The 14,380-nt window shown below is 43.7% G+C and overlaps 1 protein-coding gene across 2 annotated transcripts in view; it reads left to right on the forward strand.

Moving 5' to 3' along the window:
• Positions 1 to 14,380, forward strand: part of LOC118393870 (unconventional myosin-Ie-like) — a 53,323-nt gene that overhangs the window by 24,005 nt on the left and 14,938 nt on the right. For both annotated transcript variants that reach the window (XM_052462277.1, XM_052462278.1), the window contains exons 3-11: positions 723 to 812; positions 1,398 to 1,492; positions 5,709 to 5,796; positions 9,949 to 10,038; positions 10,807 to 10,938; positions 11,439 to 11,573; positions 11,820 to 11,952; positions 13,253 to 13,449; positions 13,558 to 13,638. In XM_052462277.1, coding sequence (XP_052318237.1) covers positions 723 to 812; positions 1,398 to 1,492; positions 5,709 to 5,796; positions 9,949 to 10,038; positions 10,807 to 10,938; positions 11,439 to 11,573; positions 11,820 to 11,952; positions 13,253 to 13,449; positions 13,558 to 13,638 — 1,041 coding nt within the window. The remainder of the gene's footprint in view (positions 1 to 722; positions 813 to 1,397; positions 1,493 to 5,708; positions 5,797 to 9,948; positions 10,039 to 10,806; positions 10,939 to 11,438; positions 11,574 to 11,819; positions 11,953 to 13,252; positions 13,450 to 13,557; positions 13,639 to 14,380) is intronic.

Genomic DNA, 14,380 nt, shown 5'->3' on the forward strand with positions numbered 1-14,380 from the left:
GTTTTGTTCTTGTGCCCATATAATGTATCCAAGTAGTGTTGAAATGTTTGGGTCTCTGAATGACCCTTTTGATGGAAAATGTTGAAAGTTCTCAAAGGAGCTCATTAATTAAAACCTCATCTGTGTCCTGGCAGTCTTTTGGATTATAGAGTTGAGCAGATGCTGGCTGTTTTAGATTGAAAACTCTGAGTCAATCCTCTGATTTTGGTCAGAAAATAGCATCAACACAAGAGTGTTCCAGCCAGTGGCGTACTGGGGCTGGGGTCACTGCAGGGCGCCCTCAATACCAGCTTTATGTGCCGGGAGCTGCTTTGGGCTGCAGGGCCAAAACCTCACATCACTACACTGCTGGGCTGTTCACTCTGATGTGTGAACACTGTGTCTTTACAAGGCTTGTGTCCAATCACCACACACTCCAGTGCTACCACACAGATGCACATTGCAATGACGTCATGGGCCCAATTACTCACAGTTAGGTCATTTTTCTCCATCTACTCCAAGAGACTCCGTCAAGATTTATAAATGTGTTCTGAAACTGCATTGTCTTAAAGAGTAAAATGAGTGGAGGGTTGTCATTGGTGCTCAATGCAGATGACTAGTGAGCTCTGGGAATTCTTAGTGTTCTTTTTTCCTTTGACCATGTGAGTCACTGGGACCTGAACAGTTGATATTAATGGTACTTATGTGTCATTAGTATGACCCTTAACCCATAACCTCTGCAGACTTACATTGGCCCTGTGCTCATCTCTGTTAATCCGTTCAAGCAGATGCCATACTTTGGAGACAAGGAAGTGGAGATGTATCAGGGCGCGGTGAGCAGCCTTTTCTCTTTCGACAGGAGTATGAGACAGGGTACCAAAAGGTTTTTCTATTTGGGAAAAAATACAACTCTGCTATGACTGTATTCAACTTGTATCCTAATTGTTTGCACAACGTCAACTCATACCTCATAGCAGCTAAGAGTAATTGTACTTGGAAAAGTTAAGATAAGTCATGTTTTTAGGATGATGTTATCAGTAGAAAGAACAAAGTTTTAAATGAACTGGGTTAGGTGTGCTTCAAATACCTTTTCCAGCAGCACCCCTCAGTTGGAGCAGATTTAGAAACGTGCCCGTTGAAAAGGCCTGGCAATACCTTCAGTACAGCCTGTTTAAGTCTGTATTGTTTAAGGTGTTCTTGGCCAGCGTACTGAAAGTGGACTTGGCTGCCAAATCAGACGTTAACTATGCTTGATAAAAACAGTTAGCCCTCTGACTTTATTACTTCATTACACAAATGACTCCTAATTCTTTACAGTCTTGCCTTTACAGTCAGCTTTCCACTTAGGACCAAGAAAATGGACCCACCCAGTTTTTTAATGAGATATTCTTAGGTCATGATCTCTGTTGAACCTCCAGGCCCAGTATGAGAACCCTCCTCACATCTACGCCCTGGCAGACAACATGTACAGAAACATGATGATCGACAGGGAGAACCAGTGTGTCATCATCAGGTGAGTCTGCCTGCCTGCTTTTCTCGTTATTATGTCTCAGGCACCTCCCCTCTCTTTCAGTGTTTGTGTGGGGAGAAAGGGTGACAACTGAAAACCATAACAACAGAGCTGGTATGTGGGAAATGCCTGTGAATGAGGCAGAAGTCGAGAGGCAGGGAGGGGTAGGAGGAGACTGCATGGTGACACAGGTGGAAGAGTACTGCTGTTGAATGTGATGATAATAGATAGGAAGGGAACCAACAGGATCCACCACCTGACTGGGAGGAGTGCTGCTGAATGACAGTGCCCTGCTCAGTCAAGGTTCTTCAACCAGAGTCTTAATCCACCCTCCATATATCACAGCCTGCTGGAAAAGGCACACTGGGAAAATACACCTTCAAGTCTAAAAGAAATGGCCTCATGTCTCTTTTCTTGTGTCAGCTGGTTGATTTTAGAAAACATTCTCAGGATGTAGAATGAAAACAAAACACAGCATCTGTTTATGCATTAGCTTCCTGCTTTTATAAAACAGGAATTGTTCCTCTGCTGTTATGGATTGAGAGCGGATGAGTAGTGACAATTAACACATTTGGGAGTATACTGTATATTACACATGGATATGGATTATTTGCTTCAGACAGACAGAGGATCACAAGACTGTTTGAAAATGTAATGGACTCTTTGGCTATGCCCCAAATATAGCTTCCTTTCCTCTTTAGACCACTCAGCTGAAAAGACTTGACAGTTGAAAGCAATATGATTGAACCAAACCAAAGTCTGTCTTACCAAGCAGTGGTCAAGAAGGAAATGTAAAATAGCCCAACTGGCCATTAAAATGTGTTTGGTCACAGCTCTGGATTCCTGGAAGCTAGTGGTAGTCCAGAGATCCTTCCCTAGTGTTGTGAAGTCTATAGTGGGTAACATGACTGTACAATGGGTTCCCATGGGAGGAGGCCTCCCAAGGGAAAAGTGTTGTCTCATAGTTGAGGCTTTATGTTGTGGGCCAGTCACCTGAGGCCTGGGGCCCGGACGGTTACTGTAGTGCTTACCTCATGGCGAATGTCCCCTGGTTCAGCACTTTCCTCCCGTTGTTTAGACAGCTGCCAGTACAGATTCCCACATGAAAGGAATGGAAGTGGATTTGTGATGCACCAGGTCAGCAAACAAAGCCCTCCATGAAATTGCTGTCCAGGCAGTGTGGTCAGCACTGTACTGTGTTGGCCCTTTTTTCTCACCCACTTATTAAAGAAGTCATTCAACATGACATGAGTCATCTGACGTGGTCAAGTGGTGTTGGCTGGGCTTTCTGTCAATGTCTGACTTCACCTATTTGTCTGCACTCAAATGTTTGGGAGAGGAAAGCTAAGTAACTGACCCCCTGAGTGGTTAAAACACAAATGATGCCATCATTTCATATATAGAAGTGCTTGCGCTTCTACAAACAATGACGCTGCAATATTTTGAATCACATAGCATCATTTGTGTTGTGCACAGTTTTTGCCGTCCTTTCTTATCAAGGCTCTGGCCAGTGAGTTTACAGATCTATCCCGGGAAAGGGTGGCCTGAAATGTAGTGTCTAATGACACACTATACTCTACCCTCTGCTCATATAACAGTTTTCTTCTGCTTATTAATGTAGGGAAGTGTATTTTCTCCCCCACTGAAATGACATGCTTGGTAATGGGTCATTGTTTCATGGGAACAATGACATGGGAAATGGAGAATCCATTTAAGTTTTACAGTTTGTCACTGTTAATGGATGGACCCTTCAGTTGCAGGAAAGTATGTTATCCAACAAGTTGAAATGAAGCCATACTTCAGTCACACCTTGTGTGTGTGTGTGTGTGTGTGTGTGTGTGTGTGTGTGTGTGTGTGTGTGTGTGTGTGTGTGTGTGTGTGTGTGTGTGTGTGTGTGTGTGTGTGTGTGTGTGTGTGTGTCCGCCCGCCCACGAACACAATGTGCCTAATCATACAAATATGCATAACTAGTATCCCTCATCCCACATCATACTCAGCATGCATTCCATAGCTGATGTCTGTAATGATCACTTCAGGTGCTTTCTTTGTCAAGCTGAGCTGTGAGTGACATCAGTGAGCCCAGTGATTCAGCGCTGAATGTAGTACTTTACAGTAAGCCGTCTATAACGACACGACTCTCATTCTGTCCTTGTTTGGCCAATAAATGGGAGAGGAAGTCAACAATGTGTTAAGCATCTGCGTGCTGTGTAATTACAACAATGGGCGCACCCCTCAGGAGGGTAAAAATAGGATGTGATTCAAACTCCAGCCCCTAGCCTGCTCCAGCTGAAAAGAGCATGCCCATAAGTCCACCGTGTTCAGATGGGTTCTCTTAAGGGTTAAGGTCCTACAAATGCTTATTGGCAAAGATTAGAGGGAACATTGGGTCACATTTGGTCGCTAGTCAGTGTACTGACTGTATTTTGAGTGCATTGTAGTCTATATCTAGAATTATTATAGTTGTTTTGGTTTTGAATAGCTGTGTGGCAAGCTAAACTGAATACTATAGAAGAGCAGACTATGATCGGCCTAAGGGAGATGAATAAGCATATAGAGTTGCTTTGATGACTTCTTATGGCGTCCTCAAACGGTCTGCAGCTGGGTCGTCTCAGAAGGGCATTACCGACATGACTCCCCTTCAAAAATGAAATAAAAAAACAGACTCCTCTGTCATCCACTGCCAAACCACATATGTCTAAATAAGTATGACCCTGGTGAAGTGAAAGGACAGGAGGAAAAATACAAGGAGAGGTTGAATGTGACAAAACAGGATTCGTGTTATTAGCCCCTTCTAGAGTGGGAGGTTTACTGCTGAGATGAGTCTGATTTTGGTTGGTATAAACCACAGAGAAAGAGAGCTGAGTGAATATAGGAAGTGGAGTCTCTGTGGACAGGAAGTCAAGAAATGGCATTTCACCTGGTAATTCTGGATGTTTGAAAAAAGTTGCTTTGAAGTGAAGGGTTTGGCTCAGCTGGGAGAATTAGATGAAGAGCATTTATGACTGACTCAACTTCTGTTCCTACATCGCACATTAAAGAGAAGAGAAAAGAGGCATGGGTCAAATTGAGAAATCCCCTCCTTCAATAGTAGGCCTCCTTCATGCTAATTCGGATAAGAAGAGACAATAAAGGAGCATTTTGGTAAACCCCTACTGACCCTCTTAAAACCAGGCTTAGAGGAGATTTTCATGGAGTGTTATTTAACATACTGTCTGGTACCATAAATCTGCAACTTCTTTTTCAGCTTCGCAGTTCAGTTGAATTTCCACAGAGAAAGTGTATACTCTCATTTACTTGTTATGATACAGTTGACAACAATGTGGGCATCCTTGAATTGTACATTGTGTTTCAGAGGACTGCCCTGTTACATGCACCATTCTGACCTCTCTACTTTGTGTTTCAGTGGACTGCCCTGTTATATGCACCATTCTGACCTCTCTACTTTGTGTTTCAGTGGACTGCCCTGTTATATGCACCATTCTGACCTCTCTACTTTGTGTTTCAGTGGACTGCCCTGTTATATGCACCATTCTGACCTCTCTACTTTGTGTTTCAGTGGACTGCCCTGTTATATGCACCATTCTGACCTCTCTACTTTGTGTTTCAGTGGACTGCCCTGTTATATGCACCATTCTGACCTCTCTACTTTGTGTTTCAGTGGACTGCCCTGTTATATGCACCATTCTGACCTCTCTACTTTGTGTTTCAGTGGACTGCCCTGTTATATGCACCATTCTGACCTCTCTACTTTGTGTTTCAGTGGACTGCCCTGTTATATGCACCATTCTGACCTCTCTACTTTGTGTTTCAGTGGACTGCCCTGTTATATGCACCGTTCTGACCTCTCTACTTTGTGTTTCAGTGGACTGCCCTGTTATATGCACCATTCTGACCTCTCTACTTTGTGTTTCAGTGGACTGCCCTGTTATATGCACCATTCTGACCTCTCTACTTTGTGTTTCAGTGGACTGCCCTGTTATATGCATCGTTCTGACCTCTCTACTTTGTGTTTCAGTGGACTGCCCTGTTATATGCACCGTTCTGACCTCTCTACTTTGTGTTTCAGTGGACTGCCCTGTTATATGCACCATTCTGACCTCTCTACTTTGTGTTTCAGTGGACTGCCCTGTTATATGCATCGTTCTGACCTCTCTACTATGTGTTTCAGTGGACTGCCCTGTTATATGCACCATTCTGACCTTTCTACTCTGTGTTTCAGTGGAGAGAGTGGTGCAGGGAAGACGGTAGCAGCCAAATACATCATGGGATACATCTCCAGAGTATCTGGAGGAGGACCCAAAGTGCAGGTGAGCCCAGAGAAGCTACTTCCATTTTACACTGTGAAACACAGCTCAACTACAGTTGTGAAAATGTGATTAATCTCAGACGATCACACACATCCACTGTCATTTACAATGTACCTTATTAGGTCAGTCCATCCTAATGACCGGTTGCTGTTTCCTGTCTAAACCTCCCCTTTCCGCACCACCCAAACCATCTCCCGTCATCCCTCCCTCCAATCTCCCATTATCAATCCATCATCAGCCCATCCAACCCCCCAGCAGCCATCTGGCCCCCATCCTACTCAGCAGATGCCCTGTCCCCGAGCCACCCCTCTCCGCCAGCCTCCCTGGTATTATTGGCCCACTGAAAAGGGCTTGGAATTTCCAGTCTGTAGGAATATAAACTGGATCACAAGACGCTAACACTCAGATGCAATTGTGATGGTAGTCATTTTTTCTGTCTGATTAGTATAGTGCTTTTTCCACCCTGGAATTATTATTATTAGTTAAGGTTTCAAGTTCAAAGTTAATGTTAGCTATCATGCTCTCAGTGAGTCATATGGAAAAGGGTGTATGACTGCATTCGGAAAACATTTTGTTACGTTACAGCCTTTTCTGAAATGGATTCAATTGTTGTTGTTTTTCTCATCAATCTACATAATACCCCATAATGACAAAGCAAAAACAGGTTTTTAGATTTCTTTTGCAAGTTTATTACAAAAAAAAGGATTACATTTACATAAGTATTCAGACCCTTTACTCAGTACTTTGTTGAAGCACCTTTGACAGCGATTACAGTCTAGAATCTTCTTGGGTATGACGCTACAAGCTTGGTGCCTGGTTTCCTCCAGAAGTGACGCTTGGCAATCAGGCCAAAGAGTTCAATCTTGGTTTCATCAGACCAGATAATCTTATTTCTCATGGTCTGAGAGTACTCTAGGTGCCTTTTAGCAAACTCCAAGTGGGCTGCCGTGCTTTTTACTGAGGATTGGCTTCCGTCTGGCCACTCTACCATAAAGGCCTGATTGGTGGAGTGCTGCAGAGATGGTTGTCCTTCTGTAAGGTTCTCCCACCTCCAAAGAGGGACTCTGCAGCTCTTTCAGAGTGACCATTGGGCTCTTGGCCACCTCCTTGACCAAGGCCCTTCTCCCCCGATAGCTCAGTTTGGCCAGGCGGCCAGCTCTAGGAAGAGTCTTGGTGGTTCCGAACTTCTTCCATTTAAGAATAATGGAGGCCACTGTGTTCTTGGGGAACTTCAATGCTGCAGACATTTTAAGGTAACCTTCCCCAGATCTGTGCCTCGACATAGTCTTGTCTCGGAGCTCTACGGGCAATTCTTTCGACCTCATGGCTTGGTTTTTGCTCTGACATGTACTGTCAACCGTGGAACCTTATATAGACCAGTGTGTGCCCCTCAATTGTGAGTCTCATAACATTGGGTCTGAATTAGAGATCGGCCGATTATGATTTTTCAATACCGATACCGATTATTGGAGGACTTAAAAAAGACGATACTGATTAATCGGACGATTATTATTATTTTTTTAACATTTGTAATAATGACAATTACAACAACACTGAATGAACACTTATTTTAACTTAAAATAATACATCAATAAAATCAATTTAGCCTCAAATAAATAATGAAACATGTTCAATTTGGTTTAAATAATGCAAAAACAAAGTGTTGGAGAAGGAAGTAATATGTGCCAATATGTACTATGTGCCATGTATGTGCCATGAAAAATGTGTACCATGTAAAAAAGCTAATGTTTAAGTTCCTTGCTCAGAACATATGAAAGTTGGTGGTTCCTTTTAACATGAGACTACAATATTCCAAGGTAAGAGGTTTTAGGTTGTAGTTAATATAGTATTTATAGGACTATTTCTCTCTATACCATTTGTATTTCATATACCTTTGACTATTGGATGTTCTTATAGGTACTTTAGTATTGCCAGTGTAACAGTATAGCTTCCGTCCCTCTCCTCGCCCCTACCTGGGCTCGAACCAGGGACACATCGACAACAGCCACACTTGAAGAAGCGTTACCCATCGCTCCACAAAAGCCGTGGTCCTTGAAGCACAAGGGGAATAACTACTCCAAATCTAAAAGCAAGTGACGTTTGAAACAGTATTAGCGCACACCCAGCTAACTAGTTGAATGAATAAATGATTACGGGCCTGCTGCTGCTCAGTCAGACTGCTCTATCAAATCAGACTTAATTATAAAAGAATAACACACAGAAATACGAGCCTCTGGTCATTAATATGATCGAATCCGGAAACTATAAGTTCAAAAACAAAAAGTTTATTATTTCAGTGAAATACGGAACCGTTCGGTATTTTATCTAACGGGTGGCATCCCTAAATCTAAATATTCTTGTTACATTGCACAACCTTCAATGTATGTCATAATTACGTAAAATTCTGGCAAATTCATTCGCAATGAGCCAGGCAGCCCAAACTGTTGCATATACCCTGACTCTGCGTGCAATGAACGCAAGAGAAATTACACAATTTCACCTGGTTAATATTGCCTGCTAAACTGGATTAGTAGTTATAACTAGTGATTATGATTGATTGTTTTTTATAAGATAAGTTTAATGCTAGCTAGCAATTTACCTTGGCTTCTACTGCATTCGCGTAACAGGCAGGCTACTCGTGGAGTACAATGGTTAGAGCGTTGGACTCGTTAACGGTATGGTTGCAAGATTTGATCTCCTGAGCTGACAAGGTGAAAATCTGTCGTTCTGCCCCTGAACAAGGCAGTTAACCCACCGTTCCTAGGCCGTCATTGAAAATAAGAATGTGTTCTTAACCGACTTGCCTAGTTAAATAAAGGTGTAAAAAATTCACTGCCAATTTTTTTTAAAATCGGAAATCGGCACCCAAAAATACAGATTTCTGATTGTTATGAAAGCTTGAAATCGGCCCTAATTAATCGGCCATTCCGATTAATTGGTCGACCTCTAGTCTGAATATTATGGAAATAAGGTATTTCTGTTTTTTTAAATTTGCAAACAAAACTTGTTTTCATTTTGTCGTTATGGGGTATTGTGTGTAGATTGATGAGGGGGGGATGATTTAATCCATTTTAGAATAACGTTTAAAAAAATGGGGAAAAGTGGAAGGGTTCTGAATACTTTTTGAATGTACTATACATGGTTCTGCATTGTTACTGGCTATGAGTCTTATGTGCCTTGCATCTTTTAAATCATTTTAAGATGTACTGAAAAGTGTGCTTGTAACGTTTGTTGAAGAATGTATTTAAAATAAGTCTATGTGCGGTCTATGTAGTATATTACAGAAATTGCCCTTCTATTGTTTTATTGAATAAGGTCTCCATTGTGTTGGAAACCCCCTACCTCTCTCAATACTCTTCCTGCCCCATTGAGCTTTGTCAATCCCTCTGTCCACATGTCTCATTCACATGGTCTCCCCAACTCCTGTGTGTTTGTGGTAAGTGTAAGTGCTTGTGGTGTGTATGTGTGTGTGTGTTTGTGTGTGTGTAATGCTTTGTGAGTGACTGTCAGTTCACTACCCCCTGTCTACCCCTGTCTACTCCAACAGACAGACTGAACAGCAAAATTGTTGTCTCTGATTATCGTCACCCTGTATCGGTTTCTGACTGCAGGATGCATATCAGATTACCATGCCCCTGAATCATATGCATGCAAATCGATGTGACAGACACAGCATGTGTTTTTAACCTGGAAATTGTAAGTGTTTTGAAGTCTCACGTGGCTCTCACAGAGCGGTTTGATTAGTTACATAAATATGTAAGGTTTAACTGAGCCCTGGGGTAAGTACAAAAAGCTGTTACACTAAAGTTTGTTTTCTTCATAGAGGACAATAGTTCAGGGATGCAAAAGGATTCCAAGAAATGCTACCACTTCACTTAAGCATTCAATAATAGAGAGGATAATAGTTCGGTCTCCACGACACTGTGCTGATTTAAAACTCATGGGCTCCTGATATGCAGATGGCTCATGGGAAAGATAATGTGCTCCAGACGCTATGAGAGGGGAGCGAGGGTGGAAGACGGTGACGGTGCATGTTGATCTGCCAGCAGGGATGTGGTTAACTGCAGAGTGTAGTAGTGTCTCCCTACCCACTACCTCTATACCCTACCTGTCACACTAAAACGAGCCTACTGTCCGTCTGCTCCCTCACAGCACGTCAAAGACATCATCCTCCAGTCCAACCCCCTCCTGGAGGCCTTCGGGAACGCCAAGACAGTGAGGAACAACAACTCCAGCAGATTTGTAAGGGTTCCACGTCTTTCCAAATCTCTTTTTTTTATTAGCGGAATGGGGGCGCCTAACATCATATAGTTGGCACTGTGTTCTGCCCTGATGATTTGAAGTTGCTTCGCGGTCGTTTCCGGAACCAAAGCAAACACAAGAACGTCCAGTGCAAATAGAGAAGAGAAAAAAAGGAGATAGTGAATTACATTGTGCTCCTCTTTTCATAAGCTGTGTTACTGCCTTCTCCCATCTCCTCTTGGCTGGGGCTGCTAGCCTCGTGTGGCATGGTTTACCAGGGCTGTGGGGACACACTGTCCAAAAAGAGTGGGAACTCCACTGCCAGTAAAGATGCACATAGAAAAACACATACTATACTTTAAAGACAGTTAGTTAGCTTGGAAAGAGGTTTAAAGGCACTTTTTAGGGCCCTCTAAAGCCAGTTTATCTACTTACAGCATTCACATCAGAGCTTAGTGGTAAGTATTGTATTCAGGTTGACAGACAAGTCAGTACTGTCTCTGTTCTCAGTTTTCCTGGTTTAGTTTAGTTTAGTGAGAGAGAGAGAGAGAGAGAGAGAGAGAGAGAGAGAGAGAGAGAGAGAGAGAGAGAGAGAGAGAGAGAGAGAGAGAGAGAGGTTAAGCCTTAGAACACACACACCACTGGGTTGCAGGTGTGCACCCAAAGTACAACTCATTTGATGGTTGTTATTTCCTGCTCGGAGAGGTCTGGGTTTTAGCTTTAGCGAGGCCTGCGCTGATAGTAAAGCGCCACACTCTCCTCCTTCAGGGGAAATACTTTGAGATCCAGTTCAGTTCCGGCGGCGAGCCAGATGGAGGGAAAATCTCCAACTTCCTGTTGGAGAAATCACGCGTCGTCATGAGGAATCCTGGAGAGAGGAGCTTCCATATATTCTATCAGGTGAGGGACTCCAGTAACATGGTGTGTTTTTATCATTTTCCTGTTTAATAAGAGTGTTTATGCACATTTTAGAACTAGGGAAATGTGTACAGGAATTGGCTCACAGTGTCCATGAGTGAAATTCAGCATTCAGGACACTAACAGTAACAAGTGCCAATTGGCTCCTGAAAGCAGGTCAGGTTGTTCTCACTGTGTACCACTTGAGGTCTCTGGAAGAGAGGCAGCGGTCAAACTCCCATAATGCAACTTTCTTGACACATGAAAGGAGAATAAAGCATATGACTCTAAATTGGGTGTAAAACGTGTGGTGCTGATCACTTAATGAGCATGTGTATATGGTGCTGCCTGTCTAAAAGACTTCTGACATGTAGAAATGTGAGGAAAGACAATGTGAGTTCACTGTTTGAAAGATCCTGTAGACCTTTGAGTCTAGAATTACTGTATACAGGTTCTTAGTTGACAGAGGTGTAATCATCTAACACTGTCTTCTGTTTGTGAAGTTGATAGAGGGAGCAACTGGAGAACAGAAGAGCAGCCTTGGAATCACAAGCCTAGATTACTACAATTACCTCAATCAGTCTGGATCCTACAAAGTGGATGACATCAACGACAAAAGCGATTTTCAGGAAACTATGGTACGTTTACTTTCTTTCCATTGTGATGGTTCTCTCTCTCTCTGCCTTTCTTTCTCTTCTTCTCAGTCTGTCTTCCATTCTCCTCTGTTGTTTTCATTTTTTACCCTGTACTCCACCTGTTTTTGTTTTACCAGTGAAACCACAACAGGAGTAATTAGAGGACATGGTTTAGGTACCACAGCAGTAAGTAAACACACGTTTCATCCACGGGTTCATGTCTCCTGTTCTGTCTCTGTCCTCTACCAGCATGCCATGGAGGTGATTGGCATCTCAGGGGAGGACCGTGGCCTGGTGCTGCAGATCGTAGCCGGAGTCCTGCACCTTGGGAACATCAACTTCAGGGAAGCAGGGAACTACGCCGCTGTTGAGAGCGAGGAGTGTACGTACCAACCCTTGTAACTTTGTTTATGTAGAGGGCTAGGTAGAGTTTGTTGCTTGCACCAATCCAGTCCTTTCACATCTGTGAGGGGAGTCAACAGGATGTGGGAAGGGAGAAAGTGGTCAGGTTGAAATGCAGTTAGACTGTCTCTGTGTGTCTCCAGACTGCAGACTGGCATGTCCCCCTGGCGTTCCTCTCCAGTGTCCTGGGCTTCCCTTTATGGGACGGGTTAGGTTAGGAAGCACATTTCTCAGCACACTGCACTGACTGTTTTCACTCCCCGAAGCTTCATTGTGTTAATGCAGGGCTGCAGCCAAGCTCCAGGCCACGCTGAATTACCAGAGAAAATAAAAAACAATTTTCAAGGTCTGGGCACATTACATCACAGACTAAAATTACTCTGAGAAACGCAGCCTCTTCCTGCACCACTCCTACTCTTCCCCCGCCCCTCTCTTCCCCTTCCTCCCTCCCTCCCTCCTCTACTTCCTTGCCCGCCTCACAGCCACCCATCCAGGCTGAATGATTAAATGTAGCCCCTCTGGTTATCCAGGGTACAAAGCGGCGTTGTGTGGAGTCTGCGTTTCCTCTTCCCCCGTATATCACTTCCTGTCTGACTGCAATGTGTTTTACATATCAAGACCCCTGGTGCCCCATATAAAACCACACCAACACAAGTCGGCATAAACATCTGCTCACGCTCAGCCAAACAAATCCCTGCCTCAGATCCACTAGAAAGAACACTCCCCTGTACTGTACATATAAACCTCTAACCATCCATCAGACTGGTATGGATTATTATTTTTGGTATAGGCTGCTCATCACTGATACTATCTATATCCTCTTTGAGGGAGAGTGCATTGGCAAGCTACAGTAGGAGATGCAGCATGGTCCTGAGGATAGACTTGGCCTGTGCTGTGTTATGGAGTACAGTCAGTCACACCCTCATTTCCCAAACGGGGGCTATTCGTCAGACCCAGAGTTAGACCCAGAGACTGAGAGCAGTTTCCTTCTGGGGGAAGTGACTCAGTGTAATGAGGCAGGGAGGGGCTCTCAGGAGAGTCCTAATGGCCCTCCGCATGCCCAGGCCTCTGCTAGGAGAACCCAGTTGTTGTGGCTATGGCAGGGAGGAGGGAGCATTGAGTCATCACCAGACTTGATTGCATTCCGTTTTGTTGTTGAACCCTTTGTTTCATTGTATCCAACATATTCAGAATGTACTGGTGTTTTGTCTCATGAGGGTGTGTGCCACACATCTGTAGAATGTCTCTTTCTTCATTCGCTCTCGTCTCTCTCTCTACAGTCCTGGCCTTCCCTGCGTTTCTGCTGGGGATTGACCAGAAGCGGCTGAAGGAGAAGTTGACCAGCAGGAAGATGGACAGCAAGTGGGGCAGTTCTATGGAGTCCATCGATGTGACACTGAATGTGGAGCAGGCGTGTTACACACGGGACGCCCTGTCCAAGGCCCTGCACTCACGTGTTTTTGACTTCCTAGTAGAGGTATGAATGGACACTCCTTCTCCATGACCTGTTGACCTTTAGAATAATACCCGGTCCTCTCCCTTCATAAATGGGCAAATGTAACAAAGCATTTTTTTTCTGTTTCAGTCCATCAACAAAGCCATCGTGAAGGTTCATCAAGAGTTTAACATTGGCGTGTTGGATATCTATGGATTTGAAATATTCCAAGTAAGTTTTCTGTAGATTTGCCCTTTTATGTTTTGTGATTTACATTTGGAAATCTTAGCATAAGGTGATACATGGTCACTACATCGCAGTAATCATAGTAAAGTTTGGGTAGTTACACAGCTTAAAGACAGAGGATCAGACCGATTTTGTAAAGTGTCTGGATTATGTCCCATCTCTTGATTGGGACAGCATTCTTTAATGGACTTTTCTAATCTGATTAGATGTTTGTTTAGGTTGCATTATTGGGGGTCTCACTGATGCCCCCTGAAAAGGACTGGCCTTGATTAAATAATGAAACGGGACAGCTTCAGTGTCGTAGCGTGGCGACAGCCTCAAACCATGATGTACCTGTCCTCTGATACCTAACATGAGCTAATGTAAAGCTGTAAGTTTAGATATCATACAACTGTTATCTAAACAGTGGTTGGGTCCGTCCACAGTCCTTATGTTAATACACAACAGGCCTATTACTAACAAAGCACAGAGAAAATAAACCTCCTGTGTTAGTGCTCAAACGACCTGAGATGGGATATATTGGGTTTCTTTAGATAAAACATTAGTCTCAGGTCCCAGGTCTATTGTGGTGTAAAGTACTGTGTAGATGTTTTCCTCCAGCCACGCCAGGCTGACTGGTAGATATCCTCACCTCATAAACATGGCCCATTCAGGAAGCCCAGAGGAGTTCCCCAGCTCTCTGTGTCTGTACGGATGACCTCACTCTCACAGCCTCTCTGGTTTATCA

The sequence above is a fragment of the Oncorhynchus keta genome, chromosome 14 (assembly GCF_023373465.1).
Source record: "Oncorhynchus keta strain PuntledgeMale-10-30-2019 chromosome 14, Oket_V2, whole genome shotgun sequence".
In the NCBI taxonomy this organism is placed as follows: Eukaryota; Metazoa; Chordata; class Actinopteri; order Salmoniformes; family Salmonidae; genus Oncorhynchus; species Oncorhynchus keta.